Source organism: Myotis brandtii, unplaced genomic scaffold (assembly GCF_000412655.1).
Source record: "Myotis brandtii unplaced genomic scaffold, ASM41265v1 scaffold216, whole genome shotgun sequence".
Classification (NCBI taxonomy): Eukaryota; Metazoa; Chordata; class Mammalia; order Chiroptera; family Vespertilionidae; genus Myotis; species Myotis brandtii.
This window is the reverse complement of record NW_005358092.1, coordinates 4,159,876-4,176,232: the sequence shown is the minus strand read 5'-3', so window position 1 is coordinate 4,176,232 and position 16,357 is coordinate 4,159,876. Positions and strand designations below refer to the sequence as shown.

The 16,357-nt window shown below is 40.0% G+C and overlaps 1 protein-coding gene across 1 annotated transcript in view; it reads left to right on the top strand.

The window, feature by feature from the left end:
* The window catches only part of CCDC77 (coiled-coil domain containing 77), a 41,654-nt gene extending 26,212 nt beyond the window's left edge, over window positions 1-15,442 (top strand). The window contains exons 8-13 of the mRNA XM_005865944.2: window positions 443-534; window positions 2,009-2,157; window positions 9,782-10,001; window positions 13,412-13,537; window positions 13,636-13,788; window positions 14,683-15,442. Of these exons, the coding sequence (XP_005866006.1) occupies window positions 443-534; window positions 2,009-2,157; window positions 9,782-10,001; window positions 13,412-13,537; window positions 13,636-13,788; window positions 14,683-14,829 (887 nt within the window). The 3' untranslated portion in view covers window positions 14,830-15,442. The remainder of the gene's footprint in view (window positions 1-442; window positions 535-2,008; window positions 2,158-9,781; window positions 10,002-13,411; window positions 13,538-13,635; window positions 13,789-14,682) is intronic.
* The last annotated feature ends 915 nt before the right edge of the window (window positions 15,443-16,357 follow it).

The window sequence follows — 16,357 nt, the reverse complement described above, 5'->3', positions numbered from 1 at the left end:
GAATTGAACCGTGACCTCCTGGTTCATAGGTCATTGCTCAACCACTGAGCTACACCAGCTGTGCAGTGTTGCTTATTTTAACAATAATTTTAAAAACTGGGTGTTACATCATAATCAAAATGTTTAGATTTTGTTTTTTTTATTCCTTGCCCTTTCTGATTAAGATTTTGCAAAGAAAATAGACACAGCTTCAAAGGAAAATTTAGTAGTTTGTTCTTCAGATAGATGGATATTATTATCCAGGTGACATCCGAGCGGAGTTCCCTTATAGAGACTCCTATTTGAAAAATTAAGCACTAAAGTTATTGTATGTTTTCCTTTTTCTACCTTTCCTTCTCTTTTAGGTAAAGGAAACCGAACTCCTCTGCAAAAATAATGCTGAACTTGAAGAGGAAAACAAAAGCTAAATAAAGATCTGTATTATTTTTGTTTTCTATTTTAGATTCTAAAGTGAGCAAAAGAAAACCAGCAATGAGAGAGAAGGAAGAACGTTCTGAGAAGTACCAAAGAGACATACAAACACTCATCCTACAGGTAAAGAATTTATTTTGACAGATCAGAGCAGTTCCTACCCATGAGCTTAGCTTTGCGTACCATGCCTTCACTGCCATGTAAGTATCTCCTTGCACACATGTTATATCTAGGCATCATGTGATTAAGAAAACTGAGGTTATTCCTACTTTACAGAAAATAATTATTTTGTATTAACCATTCTAGAGATGTTATTCTGAATCTTCATTTCACTCAGCTTGTATGCTAGGCCCTACAGAACAAAACCATCATACAGAAAGCATCACCTTTATGGTTGCCTGAGGGATACACAGAGTAGTTGCAGTTGTGCTGATAGATCAGCCTTTGGGAGGTATATAAATTTATTGAGTGTGTGTGTTCTAAATCTGGGAAAGTCACGAATCATCCTCTCACTACCTAGCAATACTCTGTCATTTGAGCCATGATTTTTTCATCTACTTACGCTCAAGTTCCTGTCCTTATTTGGGGGGGAGGGGGGGGCGGGATCTATTGATTTAAATGACAGTTTCTGTCTTTGGCTAGTACTGTATCTCCATTTGTTGTCAGTCAGCCAGACTCAGAGAAGAAAGGAAATTACATTAAACTCATTTTGGTCCACTTTTTAGATGAAAAAAACAAAAGAATCATTCTGTTTCTGTGCAACTAGGGAGTATTTAAAAGGAGACAATGCTAAAAATTTAAAAGAGGAGATAGTGAAGAGGTGAGAATCTTAGGGTAGGGGAAACTGGGCTTTCATGCTTTCTCTGTGTGATGCAAATGCTTTGCTCTGTGTGAACAGTCTGCCCTTGTGTAGCCTAACCACATTTACAAGTCACTAAATAAAGAGGAGTGCCTGTTGAGGATTTTCTTCTATTTGTTTTGCTGCTCTGCTTTTGTTTTTTTTTATTTATGGGTTGTTGTTTTTGTGTAAATCCTCACTGGAGGGAGTGAAGGAGGGGAAGAGAGAGAAAAACATCAATGTGAGAGAGACACATCTATTGGTTGCCTCCTGCACACACCCGACCAGGCCAGAGATGGAACCTGCAACCCAGGTATGTGCCCTTCACCAGGAATTGAACTTGAGACCCTTCAGTGTATGGGCGGACACTCTAACCACTGAGTAATGCCTGCGAGGGTTGTTTGGGGAGGTGGGGTTGTTTGTTTTTTAAATTTTTCTGGAGAATGGCTCACTTTTAGAGATAAGGACTAAGAGGAGGCAGGGAAGAGTGGATACCTTGCCCTAGCTGGTTTGGCTCAATGGATAGAGCGTCGGCCTGCGGACTGAAGGGTCCCAGGTTCGATTCCGGCCAAGGGCACTGCCTGGGTTGCAGGCTCGATCCCTAGTAGGGGGCATGCAGGAGACAGCCAGTCAATGATTCTCTCTCATCATTGATGTTTCAATCTCTCCCTCTCCCTTCCTCTCTAAAAATCAATAAAAGATATTAAAAAAAAAGAAAAAGAAAAAGAGTGGGTACCTCACCCTTTCTGGCCTGTCTAGGTGGAAGCCCTGCAGGCTCAGCTGGAAGAACAGACCAAGCTTTCTAGAGAGCAAGTTGAAGGGCTCATGGAGGATAGACGGATCCGCATTGAGGAAATACAGGTTCATCACCAAAGAAATCAGGACAAAATCAAAGAGCTTACCAAAAAGTGAGTGTTGAAGAAAGCTGTACCTAACAGATTTTTAAATTTTTCTGAGTGGCTTTAAAGTTAACGGTCCTTTTAGCAGCATAGTGTCATAGAACTGACAGGGACCTTGAAAAAATTGTCTTTATCAGACACCCCTGCGCCTAGGTAGGTAGGGATCCAGGCTTTTCTAGGAATGCTATTCTTCTCTTGAAGAGCTGGTGGGTACGTATTTCACATGCTTAATTTAACCCATTTTAGTACTTCAGCTTGATCTTAGTGATTAAGAACTGTACTTTATCCACTGATACGTTATCTGACAATATAGTAGAGCCCTTTTCTTTTATTTGGTCCTTCATGAATCTGGGAAAACGTGACTTTACATTGTCTCTGTACTCATTGCTTTTGTTTCTTACCTGCCTGCCTTTCCTCACCTTTCTGTAATGTGATTTCATCCCCATCCTTTTCTAAGCATACCCTTTCTAGGGTCATCACTGACTTCTTAATTTCTCTGGCCGATTCTCTCTTTTTTTTTAATGATTTTATTTATTTATTTATTTTTTAAAATATATTTTATTGATTTTTTACAGAGAGGAAGGGAGAGAGATAGAGAGTTAGAAACATCGATGAGAGAGAAACATCGATTAGCTGCCTCCTGCACATCTCCTACTGGGGATGTGCCCGCAACCCAGGTACATGCCCTTGACCGGAATCGAACCTGGGACCCTTCAGTCCGCAGGCCGACGCTCTATCCACTGAGCCAAACCGGTTTCGGCTGATTTTATTTTTTTAATTTTTTTATTGCTTTCAGAGAGGAAGGGAGAGGGAGAGAGAGATAGAAACATCAATGATGAGAATCGTTGATTGGCTGCCTTCTGCATGCCCCCTGCTGGGGATTGAGCCTGCAACCCGAGCATGTGCCCTTGACCAGAATCGAACCCGGACACTTCAGTCCCCAGGCCGATGCTCTATCCACTTAGCCAAACTGGCTAGGGCTGACCAGTTATCTCTTTACAGTCCTCATTGTAATTAGTATCTTTTTGCATATTTGGAACCTTCCATAACTCTGTCTTTGAGGTTAATCTCTTTTGATATCTGTAACACCTGTCTTTTTTGGTTTTTCTAACCTATCTAATCCTTCTCAGCGTTTTTTTGGTCTGGTTCCAGTGGCCTGACCTGTGCTCTAAAGTCATCTTCAGTTGAATATGTTTGAACACCTCAAATTGACCATGAAACCAATCTGTTGTGTGTTTTTTTTTCCCCAACAAGCACCCCTTCCCCCATCTCAAACCTCCCACTTCATTCTCTTTCCCATTTAGTTTAATGACATCACATCCAGTTTCCCAGGCTTGAAACTTCAGGATTATCTTCAACTCCTCACTCTTATTCCCTAATTCCAGGCCCTATTGAGTGCAAGTCTAAGAAGCCTCTCAAATCATTCTCTGCCTTTTCATTCTTACCATATTGGTTCAAGTTATATTCCTGTTTATAGTGTTGAAATAATCTAAGTGTTCTTCCTAGCATTGGTCCCTTTGTATTCATTCTATAGTCTTCCTCACTATTACTAGTAGCTCCTGCAGTAGAACTTATCAAGTGCTTAAAAACATTTGATAGTTCCCTGTTTAGCTTATGATAAAGGCCTAATACCTTAGCATAAATTATTAGGTACTTCATCTGGCACTAAATTAACCTTTCAGTCTCACCTCCTTTTCTGTTGCTGTAGTTCACCTTGTCCTTCAGCCAAAATAATAATATCTGTTGTTTATGGAACACTTGCTATGTGGTAGATACCTTGCAATGCAGTGTTACTTCTTCTCTGAAGACTTCCCAAGGCAGAATTAAATTATTCCTCCTCCATATTCCCATAATGATTAGCATGCTTCTATGATGACACTTATCATCGCCTATTGTAATTACTAGAGGCCCGGTGCATAACATTTGTGCACTAGGGGGTGGGGGGTCCCTCAGTCTGACTGCGCCCTCTTGCAGTCTGGGATTCCTTGGGGGATGTCCCACAGGGGGAGTGGGCCTAAGCCAGCAGTCAGACATCCCCCGAGGGGTTCTTAGTGCTGCCGTGGAGGCAGGAGAGGCTCCCGCCACCACCATTGCGCTCGCCAGCCGTGAGCCCGGCTTCTGTGCTCCCCCTGTGGGAGCGTACTGACCACCAGGGGGCAGCTACTGCGTTGAGTGTATGCCCCCTGTTGGTCAGTGCACATCATAGTGACTGGTTGTTCCGCTGTTCGGTTGATTTGCATATTAGGGTTTTATTATATAGGATGCCTTTTTTCCTGCAGGGTCTTGCCCTGTGTGCATAATAGGCACACAATAAACATACTTGGTGATATTTATCAAGTTGCATCTTACCATCTCTTTTCTATGTTAAACATTCCTACATTTTAAAATACTTCCTATCTAATAAAAGAGAAACATGGTAATATTATTCATATATTCTTCATCCCTTCATTGTTTTTTTATTGTCTTCTCAAACTTTCCTAGTGTCTCTTCCTTCATTTTAAAGTGTTCTTGATTAAAGTTGCATATTCAAATTAAGATATTCAAATTAAGATTTATGACCAATGCAGGCTAGAAAATTTCCTATCTTAGGTATACTGTACTTATGCATAATAGCATTTTCACTTTTCACTGGATTGTAATTGTTTTTAAAGGAACAGTATTTTTTTAGCTCTTTATTGTTGAGTATTACAGATGTTCCCCCACAATTTTTCCCCCCAATTGTCTCCCTCCACTGGATCCTGCCCCACCCCAGGCATTCACCAACCTATTTATTGTCTGTGTCCATGGGTAATGCAAGTATGCATGTAAGTTCGTTGGTTGATCTCTTCCCGTCCCTCCTCCTCCATTCCCTCTGAGATTCATCAGTCTATTTAATGTTTTCATGCCTCTGGTTCTATTTTATTCATCAGTTAATTTTGTTCATTAGATTTCTTGTTCATTTATTTTGATGGTTAGATTCAGTTTTTGATAGATATGTATTTATTGCCATCTTATTGTTTATATTGTGATCTTTTTCTCCTCCTTCTACTCCTCCTCTTTCCTCCTTTCTCCTTCCTCCTTCCTCCTCCCTCCTCCTCCCTTTTCTTAAGAATACCCTTTAACATTTCATGTAATACTGGTTTGTTGATGATGAACTCCTTTAACTTTTTCTTGTCCGTGAAGCTCTTTATCTGACCTTTAATTCTAAATGAGAGCTTTGCTGAGTAGAGTAATCTTGGTTGTAGGTCCTTGCTATTCATCACTTTGAATAGTGTCCTTGCCACTCCCTTCTGGCCTGCAAAGCTTCTGTTGAGAAATCAGCTGACAGTCATATGGGTGCTTACTTGTAGGTAACTAACTGCTTTTCTCTTGCTGCTTTTAATATTTTCTCTTTGTCTTTAATCTTCGTCATTTAAATTATAATGTGTCTTGGTGTGGGCCTCTTTGGGTTCATCTTGTTTGGGATTCTGTGCTTCCTGCACTTGTACTAGTATGTCTATTTCTTTCACCAGGTAAGGGAAGTTTTCTGTCATTATTTCTTCAAATAGGTTTTTAACTTCTTGCTCCCTCTCTTCTCTTTCTCGCAGCCCTATGATGTGAATAGTTTGCTTGAAGTTGTCCCAGAGGCTCCTTAGTCTTCATGTTTTTTGGATTCTTTTTTCTTTTTGCTGTTCTGATTGGGTATTTTTACTTCCTCATATTCCAAATTGCTGAGTTGATTCTTGGTGTCCTCTACTCTACTGTGTTTTTTTTTTAAATTTTATTTTATTGTTTAAGGTATTACAAATAGTACATAAGTCTCCTTTTTTCCCCCTCATTGACCTCCTCCCGGCCTCCTCTACCCCCCAGCAATTGCCCTCACCCTCTCCCCGCCAGTGTCTTGTGTCTATTGGTTGTCTATCTATTTTTGTTCAACACTTTATAATGTTTTTTATATTCCACAAATGAGTGAGATCCTTCTTTTTTACAGCAGCATAGTATTCCATCGTGTAGATGTACCACAGTTTTCTAATCCATTCATCTACTGATGGGCACTTAGGCTGTTTCCAGATCTTAGCTATGGTGAATTGTGCTGCTATGAACATATGGGTGCATATATCCTTTCTGATTGGTGTTTTTGGTTTCTTGGGATATATTCCTAGAAGTGGGATCACAGGGTCAAATGGGAGTTCCATGTTTTGTTTTTTGAGGAAACTCCATACTGTCTTCCATAGTGGCTGCACCAGTCTGCATTCCCACCAGCAGTGCACAAGTGTTCCTTTTTCTCCACATCCTCTCCAGCACTTGTCGTTTGTTGATTTGTTGATGATAGCCAGTCTGACAGGTGTGAGATGGTACCTCATTGTTGTTTTGATTTGCATCTCTCGGATGATTAGTGACTTTGAGCATGTTTTCATATGTCTCTTGGCTTTCTGAATGTCCTCTTTCGAAAAGTGTCTATTTAGGTCCTTTGCCCATTTACTCTACTGTTGATTCCTTGTAAGTTATTCTTAATTTCAGTTAGTGAATCCTTCATTTCTAACTGATCATTTTTTATGTTGTTGATGTTCTCACTAAGTTCCTTGAAGTTCTCAACTTCCTTGAGCATCCTTGTAACCATTGTTTTGAATTCTGTATATGGTAGTTTTCTTGCTTCCATTTCTTTTACTTCTTTTTCTGGAGATTTCTCCTGTTCTTTCATTTCTGACATGTTTCTTTGTCTCTGCATATTGGCTGCTTTGCTGTATTTGGTTCTATATTAGGTAGAGCTGCTATGTCTCCTGGAATTGGTAGAGTGGCCTTGTGTAGTAGGTGTCCTGTAGGGCCTAGTGGCTCAGCCTCCCCAGTCATCTGAGTTGGGCACTCTAGGTGCGCCCCTGTGTGGGCTGTGTGCACCGTCCTGTTGTAGTTGAGCTTGATGGCATCACTAGGAGGAATTGACCTCCAGGCCAATTGGCTGTGCGAACCGGCTGCAACTGCAGCGGAAGAGCTGCTCTGCAGGAGATGCCTCTATGGAGCAGGACTTCAGTGGGGCTTTGGTGCTCATCAAGTCTACCCCTTGAATATGTCACTGGTTGATGTGGTAGCGTTGTAATCTGTTGTGGTCTGAAGCTGACCACCAGGTGCTCTGGCTGTGGGTCCTCCTGCCTGTGTCCTGCCTGGGGCCACCCAGCACGAGCTACAGGGTCATCTGCACATGGCTGCTACTTGCATTGAGTTTGGAGAGGCCAAGCTGTGAAGCAAGGCAGGCTGCTTCTAGTGCTGGGCCTGGGGCCTCTTATTGAGTGGTATGGGACATACTGACACCAGCTGTTGCTTGTTTGAAAGATTTTAGGAAAGGCTGAAGCCTGAGCCAGGACAGGCTATTCATATAGAAAAGCCACTGCAAACAGCTTGGGTGGGGCTACAAATTGGGTGGGGCAGGGTCTCAGTGAATCCAATCAGGGCAGAGCTTACAGTGTGAGCCAGGTTGAGGGAAACTCAGATATGGCAACTTCCTGTTGGCACTGTGTCTCAGCAAAGGGACAATGACCTCTGCCAGCACTTTTGTCTGAGAGAAAGCTGCCCCCCAGTTCTTGCCCTGATGCCAGACAATTTAGTTCCTCCCCATATGTCCCTAGATCCTTTCAAGCTGCTGCCCCAGCATTGGAGCTCAGAGAGAGTGAGTCAGAGTAAGTCTGTGTACCGGCCCTTTAAGAGGTACTGCTTGGGACTCCAGCAGCCCCCATGTCACTCATGGTTTTTACAGCCTGGAGTTATGGGGACTTCTCTTCCCAGCACTGGAACCCTGGGCTGAGGAGTCTGGTGTGGGACTGGGACCCCTTATTCCTTACAATGGAGCAAGAAAATGAGGGGGGGCTCTGCGGCCAAGATATCCCTCTGGATTAAAAAAACTCCACACGTGGCTGTGTGACCAACCATTCCACACCTCCCCCCTTCCTACCAGTCTCAACGTGGCTTCTGCTTTAATTCTGCAGTTTGGGGCCTTCCATTCAGCCAGATTTGAGGTGGTCCTAAATGATGGTTGTTCTGTGGTTTAGTTGTAATTTTGATGTGGTCGTGGGAGAATGCAAGAGCTGCTTTTACCTATGCCGTCATCTTGGCTCCTCCTCCTGGGAACAGTATTTTTTAATTGTCATAGTAATTTGTAATTTTATATTTGTTTTTCAGAATATTAATAACCATCCTCGTTTAGCATCATCTGCATGTCTGACCACATGATCAGTTCCTTCCATTATGTCATCCTAAGGATATTAAATGGCATGAAATCCAAGTGCCCTTTTGGTGTCACTTTCAAACCATTGATACATTAACAAGACCATACTTCCCAGTCTGTAATTGAGAACATAATGTCAGATAGAATAAAATAACTCATTGAAAGGAAGAGATAACCTTGTGGTAACTGAATCAGTCTCTCCCTCTTTATACACATACATATATCTAAATATATATATTTTAACTTACTGACAGTTATTCTACTTTGTGCCTGGCATTAGGCTATCATTTTTCTCTTATCTTTTACTCATGAAAAGAACTAAATGGATCTGACATTATTTGTTCTGTGGAAAATTATAGTGATTGTCTCACAGTATTTAATATTCTTTGCAAACAGCTAGATTATTTGATACAGTATTTTTCTAGGTGTTGCTATTAAATCAATGGGTTGCTTACTTCTAGGGATATTCTTTGTTATAGAGAGAAACATCATTTTTCTATATTTCAATAATCACCAGGAATCTGTTTAGTACCTTGTGTATGTCTATTAGTTTGGTGATAGTGGGACAAAGATATATGATAAGTAAGTATATGCTTTCACTCAGGTTGGAAAACATGCATTTTGACAGTTAGAACCTGACAGTTTATAAGCAAGTTGAATTATAACACAGGAGACCAGATTTAAACTGATAAAGAATTTCAGGTTGAAACCGGTTTGGCTCAGTGGATAGAGCGTCAGCCTGCGGACTGAAGGGTCCCAGGTTCGATTCCGGTCAAGGACATGTACCTTGGTTGCGGGCACATCCCCAGTGGGGAGTGTGCAGGGGGCAGCTGATCGATGTTTCTCTCTCATCGATGTTTCTAACTCTCTCTCTCTCTCCCTTCCTCTCAGTAAAAAATCAATAAAATATATTTTAAAAAAAAGAATTTCAGACAATGGAGAAATTAAATGGCCTGAAGTTGTCGAGATGACTGCAGAGAGGAAGTTGATCTTGAAAACAAAACAAGATTTGATATTGTGCAGTTTACATATGGAGCACAGCATAAACAAACACAAAGCTGTTTTTGATATCTTAGAATTTGTGTTAACCCTCGGTCAGAACACTATGAGTTACTTCTTTATCGTAGTCTAGTGTCTTGGGATAGTCCGTACTTATGCAGGCTATGTGTAAATATTTCTGTAGTCCTAATAACTATATACCCTGCAATTAGTACTTGGAAAAATATATGTAAAGACCAGTTTGTGAAACAGTGAGCATGGGTACATACATTACACTTCGTTCAGTAAAACCTCTGTGGTTGTCAGTAATCAGATTGTATTTTTTAAAACTGCTAATAATAATTTACATAACTTATTATATAATTTTTAAAGAATCTATATCTTTTCTTTGTTTGGAATAACTATGTCGTATGTGCTATGTAAGCATCTTCATGACCACTTTTGTACTTTCTTTCATAGTCTCCATCACACCCAAGAACTGCTCTATGAGAGCACCAAAGACTTTTTGCAACTTAGATTTGAAAACCAAAATAAGGAGAAGTCGTGGATGCTTGAAAAGGATCAGTTGATCTCAAAGATTAAGCAATACAGGGCACAGTGTAAGAAGAAAGAAGATAAAATTGGAAAAGATTGCCCAGTTGTTCATGAGAGTCATCGCAAGCAAAATGAATATATTAAGGTAGTTTCTGTATGTTTACAGAAATTCTTTTTTGTTTTTTCTGCAAGAATTTGAAAAACTCAGAGAATTCCAAAGAACCCCAGAATTATCATACAAGATCTATTTAGTCCAGGAGCTGATGTAGCAACAACCTCAAGAAACAGGTTTCAAAGAATAGCTCATCATAACAGTGTTTAGAGATTTAGAAAATTAAATGATTGATTGATCGATCAATCAATTGATTTATTCATTCATTCAACAAATATTTTTTTTTGTAATTCTCACCAGAGGATACCTTTCCATTGACTTTTGAGAGGGTAGAAGAGAGGAAGTAAGGAAGGGGAGAGAGAGAGAGAGAAACATAGATGTGAGAGACACATTGATTGGTTGTCTCCCACATGCACCCCGACTGGGGCAAGGATTGAACCTGTAACCCAGGTACGTGCCCTTGACTGGGAATCAAACCCACAACCCTTTAGTCCTTGGACCGATGCTTTCCCACTGAGCCACACCAGCCAGGGTTCATTCAACAGATATTTAAGGCACTCCTATTATGGGCTAGGCTTTGGGTCTATAGCAGTAAATAAGCTTGACCAGGTCTGCTATCATGGCATTTACATCTCTTTAAAAAATATGTTTTTATTGATTTCAGAGATAAAGGGAAAGAGAGAGGGAGATAGATACACCAATGATATGAGAGAATCCCTGCAACCAGGGCATGTGCCCTGATTGGCAATTGAAGTGTGACTTCCTGGTTCATGGGTGCAGGCTCAGCCATTGAACCACACCAGCTATGCATGGCATTTATATCTTAATGGGTGAGAAAACAGAAACATTAACAATCAAAAAAGGGTAGCCCAGACCTAGCTGGTTTAGCTCAGTGGATAGAGTATCGGCCTATGGACTGAAGGTCCTGGATTCGACTCCAGTCAGGGGCACATGCCCAGGTTGCAGGCTAAATCCCAGTGTGGGGCATGCAGGAGGCAGCTGGTCGATGATTCTCCCTCATCGTTGATGTTTCTATCACTCTCTCCCTCTCCCTTCCTCTCTGAAATCAATAAAAAAAATATTGAAAAAAAAAAAAAGTATATGGTAACATGCCCAAACCTGGTATTAATGCAGACTGAGTGGTACCGAGAAAATGTGCTTCATAGAGAACCATGCTAAAAATATGTAGCTGTGATGCTCAGATAATATAAATTTTAATGTAATCATATTGATTTTATTTTCCAACATTTATGTTCCTTTCTGATAGCTAATGGAATATCTTATTGGTGGAGATGTCAAATCTCTCCTACATATATATGGTTATTTTGATTTTTTAAAAAAGGATAGATTATGAGCCTGGGTCAGGTAGTTAGAGCATTGTCCTGATTACCAAGGTTGTGGGTTTGATCCCCTGTCAGGTCACATACAAGAATCAACCAATGAATGCATAAATAAGTGGAACAACAAGTAGATGTTTCTCTCTCTCTCTCTCTCTCTCTCTCTCTCTCTCTCTCTCTTCTTTCTCTTTCTCTTTCTCTAAAATCAGTAAATAAAAATAAAAAATTTAAAAGAGAAAATTATTATGATAAATTGATGTTAAGGAAGTAAAAGGATTATATGAAGATAATATGTAGTTGCTGGAAATCTAGTTCTATGGAGTAGCATCGAGACACTCTCTTAAGCCTGGTGTTTTAACTGAGGCCTGAAAAATGGGATTTAGCTTGCCGTTAGATCTAGGGGGGAGCATTCCAGGGAGAGGGAAGAGCAAGTTTAAAGGCCCTGGAGTATGTATGTTTAAAAAGGAAGTGGTATACAGGGAGGTTGGAAGGGTGGCCCTCCATGACTGGTTGCTACACACACCCTCAACCTCCTGGTGTACCACTTCCTCCTTGCTTATTTCTCTTTAACCTTATATTCTTCCTTTTGCTTGTCCATACTCCAGGACCTTTAAACTTATTCTTTTCTCTGCCTAGAATGCTCTTTCCCCAGGTCTGTATTTAAGGAAGTAACACGATCTTACTTAGCTTTTTTTTAAAGATCATTCTGACTTCTCAGTGTGACATGTATAAGTATTGTTGATGTTTCTTTCTTTTTAAAGAACTTCAGAAATGTGCCCCAAACATGTACAGTAGTTCCTTGGTATCTGCAGGGGATTGGTTCCAGACACCAAAATCCATGGTTGCTCAAGTTCCATATATAAAATAGCATAGTATTTGTATTAATCTATACACATCCTCCCACATACTTTAAATCATCTCTACTCATAAGCGGTTGAGCACTGACCTATGAACCAGGAGGTCATGGTTCGATTCCCAGTTAGGGCACATGCCCAAGTTGTGGGCTCCATACCCAGTAGGGGGCGTGCAAAAGTGGCAGCCTATCAGTGATTCTCATCATTGATTTTTCTATCTCTCTTCCTCTCTGAAATCAATGAAAAAAATATTTTTTTAAAGAAACAACAATGTAAATGCTATGTAAATGGTTGTTATACTGTATCATTTAGGACAGCGATTATCAACTGGTGTGCTGCAAGAATTTTAAAATATTCAATACCCGACTCTTTGGTCAGGGCACTGACCTCTTTTCCTTTAGATTGTCAAATTAAAAAATGACCATAGCCGCCCTAGGTGATTTGGCTCAGTGGATAGAGCGTTGGCCTGTGGACTAAAGGGTCCCGGATTCGATTCCGGTCAAGGGCACATGCCTAGGTTGTGGGCTCGATCCCTAATAGGGGGTGTGCAGGAAGCAGCCGATCAATGATTCTCTTTCATCATTGATGTTTCTATCTCACTCTCCCTCTCCCTTCCTCTCTGAAATAAATAAAAAAATATTTTTAAAAAATGACAACAGCCAACACAACAATCGCCATCTGATATGAATGAACCAAAATTATACCCTTTTTTTTCAAATCGGCAAAAAATATATTTTTGGTGTGATGCAGAATTTTAGTCATTAGTTTATGTGTGCCATGAGATGGAAGAGGTTGAAAATCATTGGTTTAGGGAATAATGATGGGGGGGAGCAGGGGGGTTGCGGAGGAATCTGTACATGTTAAGTAGGCCTAACTACACAGTATGTGTCAGCAACAGTGTACCTTTTGTTTGTTTGTTTTTGTTTCCTGTTTGGTTGAATCCATGGATGTGGAACCTGCAGATAGGAGGGTCGACTATATTATTATGCCTTACTTGGGACAGTTCTGAACTTCATTATCTATTCTTCAAAGAGCCAAAAATATTTGTTTTATTTTAAAGGATTTCTACTGTGTATACTTTAGAAAAAGACTAACAGAATCGTCTTTCAAATGTTCTCCAAAGTCCCTTGCTGTCTTGTTACTTAACTCATTTGTACTGGAAATCCTTTCATTCCTTTTTCTCTTTACCTAAATGCTATTTGAATTATCTAAATTATAGAACTGAGTGTTGTTTTTCACTTTTGACCTGCAGTCCCTAAAGGATAAGTTAATACAAGAGAAAAAGCTGTCCAACATGTACCAAGAGCAGTGCATTTCCCTAGAAGAAGAACTTGCCCGGATTCGTGAGGAAGAAGGAATGAGGAGAGAGATCTTCAAGGTATAAAATTCTCTGCCACTTATGATAGTGTGTGAAGTCTGATGGCTCAGGGAATGCTCCCCTCATCTTCATATGCCTTCCCATTTCCCTGTATTTAGGATCGCTCTAACAAGATGGGGAAGCGTTTACAACTAATGACAAAACGCTATGAGGCCTTGGAGAATCGGCGTATCTTGGAAGCAGAAGGCTTTAAAACAGATATTAAGGTTCTCAGGCAGAAACTGAAAGACTTGGAACAAATGCTCTATAAGGTAATTCCAAATCCTGAATTACTAAAAGGGATAAAGGGGTACAAGTGAGAAAACATGCTCAACAGGGCTCCTCAGAAGAAAGATGTGCTGTTTCCCTGATAGTAGGTACTGATGGGTCAGCATCCTTTCAGTCTCACTAAAATTAGTTTAACAAGTACATACTAGCCCGGCTGGCGTGGCTCAGTGTTTGAGTGTCCACCTATGAACCAGGAGGTCATAGTTTGATTCCTATCAGGGCACATGCCTGGGTTGCAGGCTCGATCCCTAGTGTGGGGCGTGCAGGAGGCAGCTTACCAATGATTATCTCTCATCATTGATGTTTCTAACTCTTTATCCCTTCCTCTTCCTCTCTGGGATCAATAAAAATATATTTTTAAAACAAGTACACACTAGAGAGAAGACAAAAATAATTGAATGACTGCATCATTATACTTTCATCTAAGCTAAAATTAACAGAAATTTTCATCCCTCCCAATTCAAGAAGTAGATTAAAAGAACCATGTTTTTTTTACAAGCAAGGAAAGTGAGTAATTGAATAATAAAGTAATTTTTCCCTACCATACACAGCTTTATTTAGAAACAAAGTTGCCTCAAGAACCTTTTTACAGAGACTTAAATCAGTTGTCCACCTATCATCACTATACTCCAAAGTTGGTTGTAAAAAAGAAGAGGTACTTTCTTTGACAAATTTACCAGTGATGTTTATATTTGTCTCTTTTATTCTACATTACTATCTTTTTGTTAGTTACTAAAACTAAGAACTGAATTTACCTTGAGTACCAAATGTCTCATAAACTATGATGTCCCATCATAGTTTGGTCTTTATGACTGATTCCTCTCCTCTGGCATATGCTGTAATCATTTCTTCTTCTTCTTCTTTTTTTAAATCTCTAGGTAACAGTTAATGCCCGGGCAAACCAGGATCTTGCCATTCTGTGTGAGGTTCGTGACAGCAATAAACGAGCACATAAGATACAAGGAGAACTGAAGAACCTAAAGTCCAAAGTATTTGGTCTGGAGAATGAACTTAGACTCTGTTGATATTTACTTTTAGAAACGGCCCTGGTCTGTAGTGAGTCTTTTTCGTGAAATCTGAGAAAAATGTCATCTTCTCCCAGAAACTGTGGGCAGAGTTGACTAGAATGGTGGTACCCATTATTATAAAGACAGGGTGAAGAATCAGGGACCACTAAAAAAGCCGTTCTTGCATACTAAACTGTATAATTTTTGCTGTCCTATTCACCGTTTTTGCTTTTTTGTATGTGTGTTTTGTTAGTCTGGATTATAACCTAAATTACTTAGAGACCACATATTTTTCCCATTTATAATGAGAGGTTTTTGTTTTTTAAGAAAACAGTGACTGTGAAAACTTAAGAAGGAAGGATGTTTGCTATGAGCGTGGCTGAGTGTCATTAGGAGGAACACTTTCCTTGAGGAGACAAAGGAGTGTGAATAGGCAGTAATTCTGCTATGTAATTTTCTTCACTTGAGAGTTGGGAGGCCTGAATTACTTTTATGGACACCCAATCTCAAAGTTTCACCAGAGGGCGATAGAGACCCTGCTCTTAGTAAAATGTATCTAGGAAAATAAAGTTGCTACTCTGGTTAAGAGTGAGTAAAACTTAAATAATCCTGGTATGAAAAGTTCAGTATTGTACCAATAACATTTTAAAATAATTTATATATTTTAAATTAACTGTTTTTTAATAAAATATGTAAATGAAAATATTGTCTTTGAGTTTTCTATAATTTCGTGTTAAAAGCACATTTATACTTTGTTAGTGACTCGGTTTACTTGTTCCATGGTCTCTACAGTCCTGTACAAGTATTAAAGTTTTCGTAAATGTGTCCCTTGAAGTTGTCTGGTATTGGAGGTAGCAAAGATAGTATTAAAGATGATGACACTAATACTTTTCCATTTTTTCCATCTATATCCTCTTTTAGGCAAATTGCTATGCATTTGAGTCAAAGTAATTGTGTGTGTACCTGGACAGCCTCTGGGAAATTAGTTGGTCTTAGCTTAGTATGGCATCTTATGATTTACCCAGGACAAATCAATAGAAAGAACTTAGGTTTTCATATTTGTGTTAAGGAAAGGGGTAATTAAGTGGTCGGTAGGAGATGCTACCTTAAAAAAAGAGAGAGCTGATGATAGCAGATCAGGGTTTTTTCACTAATAAATTGGGACAGAAATTCCCAGAGGGACCAGTCCTAAGCTTTAGAGGGATGTACATAGTGGATGGTTCTTCCTTGTGTCCTAATACTTTAGGAATTGGCTTTTCATTACTTACTGTTTTGATGCTGGGCAAAACACCGACTCTATTGAATCATAATTTCAAAGAAAGAAGGAATTAGAGATCATCTATATCCTATCTAATAAAAGAGAACCATGGTAATTAGCCGTACGGCCGCTACCCTTCCCATTGGCTAATCAGTGAGATATGCAAATTAACTGCCAACCAAGATGGCGGCCGGCAGCCAGGCAGCTGATGCGAACAGGGAGGCTTGCTTGCTTCAGTCACGGAGGAAGCCAGATTCCCCACCTGCCTTGCCGGCCTCTCAGCTGCTC